Raw genomic sequence first — 6,000 nt, 5'->3', positions numbered from 1 at the left:
TCGGTGCCATATTTCAGTTTGTGGTATTTGGCTCTGAGGACACACACAGATATCACAAACGTCTTTATCTCATTCGGGCTTCATGCATTTTACTTCTCAGATGGACTAAAGCATATAGTTAGGGCTGGACCAGGTGACCCTGAATCCTCCCTTAGTGATGCTGCAATAGACGTAGGCTGCCGGGGATTCCCATGATGCATTGGGTGTTTCTTCTTCACTCACTATGTGTTAATAGGCCTGAGCCTGGTTCTGCTGGAGGTTTCTTCCTGTTAAAAGGGAGTTTTTCCTTCCCACTGTCACCAAAGTGCTGCTCATAGGGGGTCATGTGATTGTTGGGTTGTCCCTGTATGTATTATTGTAGGCTCTACTGTACAATATAAAGAACCTTGAGCCGACTGCTGTTGTGATTTGGTGCTGTATAAATAAAGTTGAGTTGAATGGAAACTCCTTCACTATGGCAGCTAAACCAGGACCTGGAACTAAAACATGAGCTGGAAACTTTAAAAGGTTCATATTTCAGTTCTGAGTGACGTTCATAAACAGAGGACATGTTTATGAACAACTTTGACTGATCATTCTTGTTGGCAGCGGGAGGAACACCCCCGTGTTTCTACGGCCGTGGTCTCTCCCAAACCAACGTCGCATCTCAGGTGTGAGCGAACGTTTTCCTTTGAGTTCAGGTCGGGGCAGAGAGGATTCGTTTCCTCATCAAAGTGTTTGCATGTGAAATATGTGACCCTGGTAAAAGGATCTCACCTCTCCTGCTTCAGAGCGTACTCCAGCATCTTGATTCGTCTCACCAGGTCCTTCTTCAGGTTCTCCTGGCCCCGCCTCTCGCCCTGCAGGAAGGCGATCTGAGCCTGCAAGCAGAGGAAACACCAAATGAAGGCGGGGCCGAGGTTTAAACTTCATTTTAACATATTCTCCTACTCCAGACATGCAGCTTCAGTCCCTGCTGCGTGTCTGATTAAACACCAAAGTTCACTTAATTGAATGAGGCTAAAGACAGAAACGCAGACAAAAAGCAAAGCGAGCGAGCAGCGACGAGGTTAATGACGCCTCAGGAGGTCCATAAACACATCTAATCTCCATTAAACACGGCGGAGACGGCTGTGGACGGATTACCGACCAACTCCACCGGGACCCAGCGGGGAACGACGCGGCGCCGTTTGCACAGTCACAGTCGTCGTTACAGTGCAGACCGACAGTGTGAGACTCAGCAGCTGCACTGCGGTGCGTTCAGGAGCTGAACACTGAAGTTAGCCTCTGAGCAAAACACAAACAGCACGCAGGGGTCAGCAGCGGTTTGGTGGGAAATCTACAATAATGCAGCACCTTCAGTCCTGCGGTCTGATCCTGGATCAGCAGCGTAAATAACTTAACCTAACAAACATATGACAAACAATAACATAACAAAACCTGATTCATCGTGTTCACTCAGAAGGAAGTCACCAACACCTGACACATGGCTGCTCTGTAGAGCAGAAACAGGCTGATCGCCCCGCATCCTTAAGCCTGAGGGCCCCAAAGCCTCCTGGGAAATGGGTGACTGGGTGTCTGCAGGACTGATGGGAGACTTGTGACTGACTAACACCCACGCAGCGTGGGAACAGGCACCATGTGACCCACCTGCCGTCAGGGTTGACCCCACCCGCAGACTTGGCTGAGGAACATCACGGCTGCAGTTCCTGTAACGTCCACTGGAGGCTGCAGCAGCGATTCATGTCTGGCTCCGCCTCTGTTACAGCCTGTATGACTGCATGAATCATTAGGAGCGGGGCCTCTTTGACTGACAGGTGGATGGCGACACAGGCGGCTGTAGCTGCTAGCTGGACCCCTGGACTGTGTTTGTGCTGTTGGAGCACTCTGGCACATTTTTAATGACATCATCTGACCAATAACATGGCTGCTGTGAGGTTACTGTAGTAACAGGAAGTTCAAGAAGGCGGAGCTCCATTTTAATTGGCTGATGAGGATTACCTAGTTGTGCCTGGTTTAATAAAATGAGGTTGTTGTCATGAGCGGATGCTGCATGACGGCGTGTCGTTACCTGACAGTGCAGTCAGGTAACAGCCAATCAGATGTTGAAGCGTCTCAGTGAGCGTCCTGGAATGCGACCGTTTAAGACAGGGGTGGGGACCTCCAGGCCTCGAGGGCCGGTGTCCTGCAGGTTTAGATGTGTCCATGATCCATCGCAGCTGATTTAAAGGGCTAAATGACTCCTCAGCATTTCTTGAAGTTCTCCAGAGGCCTGGTAACGAACTAATCATTTGATTCAGGTGTGCTGACCCAGGGTGGGATCTAAAACCTGCAGGACACCGGCCCTCGAGGCCTGGAGTTGCCTACCTCTGGTTTAAGAGATTGCTGAAAGGCGCTGCATGCAGGGACTCAGCTTTTCCCCAGCTGGATCCAGCACATCAGCGCCGACGTCATCGTCAAACCTCCCGACACTCCTCCTCCTCCTCCTCATCGCCTGTTTGTGTGTACAGTTGCTTCAGAATCAGGTCAGCTGTTATAACGTGAGAGCTCACAGCAAACATTCAGCTGGCAGAGCGGCGACGCTGCAGCCACTTTTATCACTTTTATGAACCGAGTGAACATTTATGATGCAACCCTGGCTGAGAGGAGCGTGCACAGCTTTGAGCTGCTGCTCACAGACAGCTGAGACCAGAGCGCCACATCAGCCCGTCACTAAGATCTCTGACGTCATCGCGAGCTTTAAAAACATGGACGTTTTAATAAATATGAGAAACTCCGACTCCAAACAGACCACTGCTTGAAATACAAACTGAAGTCAAGACTGAAGAACAGACTTGTTCAGAAGTCACCTGGATGATGACGAAACGTTTCTCCCACTGAAAACGCCGCGTCCACACGAGCCAGCCCCGGGATTTCCTTACCTGGATGACTGAGCACGCAGCAGGAGGGTCAAATCATCTAAACACCAATTGTAAAAATCATTTGATGCTTCAGATTTTAAAAGGTTACAACACAAAAGCAGAGAAGTTTCTGCTAAAAACAAATAAATGAACCGCAGCCGATGAGCTTCAGCCTCTGACGCGTTGCCTTCAAATGTCGACGTGTCAGTGAGGTCATACTCTGACTTCATTTCCATTTTAAACATGGTCCTTTTAACGGTTTTCTTATCTCAAACATCAAAATTTGGGGTTTCAGCAGTTTGCTCCACACAGCTGTTTCACAAAATATCAAAATATCAAAATATCAAACACGATTGTTTAACGAGTCTGTCGACGGACAAATGGTCCAAACTTCAGTCATGTTTCAGTCTGAGCTGAAGATGCTGCTGATTTCACACAGACACACACACACACACACACACACGCACACACACACACACACACACACGCACACACACACACACACACACGCACACACACACAGAGACACACGCACACACACACACACACACACACACACACACACGCACACACACACACACACACGCACACACACACACAGAGACACACACACACACACACACGCACACACACACGCACAGGAAGTAGGACGCTCCACTCATGTCAAACACGTTGATCTGGGTCGCTCTTCACTCGAGGCTATCGATGCATCGGCATCTCGACGACGGGAAACTTTCCTTCTGAAAATGAGCGACGGCCCTGCTGCTGCGGTCACCTGTCAGAGGCCACGCCCCTAATAAATGCAAACTTTGGAGTTGAGTTATAACAACATCCTCCCCGTGCAGGTGGTATGAAGGGGAAATTATCCACAGAGACGAACGGTCTGTGTATCAGGCCGTAAACACGGTTACTTCTACTGTAACCGACTCACTGCTGCCCCTGCTGTCCAGCAGAGGAACTGCAGGCTGACAGTTGATTATGACTAAAATAAAAATGGCCTGTAGTGTTTACAACACCTGACATTGCTACCAAATTATACCTGTGACGAGATTAAAAAAAGTCTCCCAAAAAACATCTTTAATCACAGTAATTATTATTTATTGTTGATTATCTGATAAAGCGACAGATTGTTTCCTGTAATATACAGAAGCAGTAATTTCAGCCTCCACCGAGGTTCATCTGTCCTCCTGACAGAAGCTCAGGTGTGACTGAAGCAGGTATTCAGCCTGAGCTCGTTCAGCCTTCGATGAGGCAGATGTCGAGATGAGAGCCTCGTCTGAGCTCTGTGACGCTCGCTCGTCTGTTGCCATGGCGTCTGAGGATGGCGGTGAACTTGGTGGGATGTTTCAGGGCCTTTGTGTAGGAAGGCATCTGCAGCGCGTCGGGGGCGTCTTCACTCATAATTATAGATTTTACTGAGTGTTGCTCGAGCTGCCTGCCAGAGGTGAGTCTGACGGCCTCACGCTCCGCTTCAGTCACGCTGCTTTTCACTCCCGTTAGCCTGAAAGTCATCTGATACGCCAACCACGATGGAAAGGATCTGCTAGCTCAAAGTGGGTCCTCTGATTGTCGGGGTTTCCTCGGTGTCATTGTAGGGTCCTTACAATATAAAGCACCTTATAAATAAAATTGAACTGGTCGTGAATGACTTCCTCTGTGGATGGATCATTTTCAGATTCTGTTTTTCTCTCCACATCCTTTCGTGAGTGACACCAAAGCAAGGTGTTGTATATTAAGTTGTAACAGCGCGGCGGTACAGAGGTTAGCCCTGTCCTGTTATTCACAAGGAAGGATCTGTTGGCGCATCTCTGAGCACGCACCCCAAACTGCAGTTACCAGAACCTTAAAAGGCTCGTTGTTCTGAAGGCGTTTCAGCCAGGACGGCGTTCGTCTTCTCTCCCGAGGTCAGAGAGCGATCAGCATTTCCACTCTGGCTTTCAGGTTCAGGACCTGCTGTGGGTCTGTACTGAGCTGTCATCATGATCGTTAATAGTTCCAGGATGAACTGAAGCTCTGAGGAAAAAAAGGATGGATTCACTGCTGATTTTGAGGCATTGATTTGATGATTTATTCCTAGTTGTTCTATAAACTGTAAACCAGAGGCTGCACTTTGTCTCCTGTGAGTCTCGCAGTTTCCAGACTGACGGAGGTCACAGCTACAAACCTTCACTTCTGTTTCAGGAGATAAAATTTTAAATAAAACTTCCTTCTGGATTAAATCCAGGTGGATATCTGGTCTCCTGACATGAAGCCATCTGGCAGGAAGTGCAGCCACTCAGAGACCTTTCACTCTACAAACTGGGTAACCCACTTGTTCAGAACTCCCATCAGCCTTTGTTTCATTTATAGAAGCGCGTCGGCGCTCCACATCGGATCGCAGAGGGAGGCGAAATTCAAAGGAGCCGCTTTCGTTCATAAAAACGACTCCTTATCTTAAACATAAAAGGGAACGTGAGCTGATCCCAGTGGAAGCCCCCAGTGTGCACGCCAGCACTTCCTGATATAAACGCTGAGCTAGTCCAGTGAAAACGGACAAACAGCTGCTTAATAACCAAAACTCAAGCTGATGCACGGCTGCTTATTTCCAGGCAGAGCAGTCGTGCATTAAAAACGGTTCAATGATGCCGACGCTGCAGGAAACGTCAGACCGCTTCAGCCCAAACTTCAGAATAAAAGCACAGGAGGAAGCAGTGACTTGTGAGGTGTTTTAGTTGAAGCGACAGGCGGCGACATGAGTCCGTCCGAATCTGTGGGCTGATCCCAAAATGTCCTCAAACGACCTCCTGACCGCGCCGCTTTGCTGCTGTCACATCGGAGGTGAAGCTCGAAGACCTTTGCTAATCGATGTTTGGTGTGATGATGCGTTCGCACGCCACTCGCATCCGTCTAATCACGCTGGAAAGCCACAAATATCTGCAGCCGCCAAAGCGACGTGCAGGAGTCCGAAGGCTGGCGTCAGGTATTTTCTGTCCCTCCCAGGAAGTCACCTTCATCAACAAGCTCCTCCCACATTAGAAAGAAAGAAAGTGTACTTTTACTGACCGACTGAAGAATCCCACCTCAGGGATTTTCGCCACGGAGATCACAGATTCGTCTATTTGAGTCGACAGAGAAAGTTTAC

At 48.8% G+C, this 6,000-nt stretch overlaps 1 protein-coding gene across 2 annotated transcripts in view; it reads right to left on the bottom strand.

Annotated features, from left to right (window-relative positions):
• LOC146708601 (striatin-like) overlaps positions 1–6,000 on the bottom strand; it is a 35,721-nt gene that overhangs the window by 16,834 nt on the left and 12,887 nt on the right. For both annotated transcript variants that reach the window (XM_085460559.1, XM_085460560.1), the window contains exons 2-3: positions 757–860; positions 1–33 (exon numbers count right to left, since the gene is read on the bottom strand). The exon at positions 1–33 is cut by the window's left edge and continues 41 nt beyond it. In XM_085460559.1, the coding sequence (XP_085316685.1) occupies positions 1–33; positions 757–860 (137 nt within the window). The remainder of the gene's footprint in view (positions 34–756; positions 861–6,000) is intronic.

Source organism: Copadichromis virginalis, linkage group LG6 (assembly GCF_057382275.1).
Source record: "Copadichromis virginalis isolate Kocher_CV1m ecotype Utaka linkage group LG6, C_Virginalis_male_GT1.1, whole genome shotgun sequence".
NCBI classification, from domain to species: Eukaryota; Metazoa; Chordata; class Actinopteri; order Cichliformes; family Cichlidae; genus Copadichromis; species Copadichromis virginalis.
The sequence above is the reverse complement of the archived record's forward strand: the minus strand, read 5'-3'. Positions and strand labels throughout refer to the sequence as shown.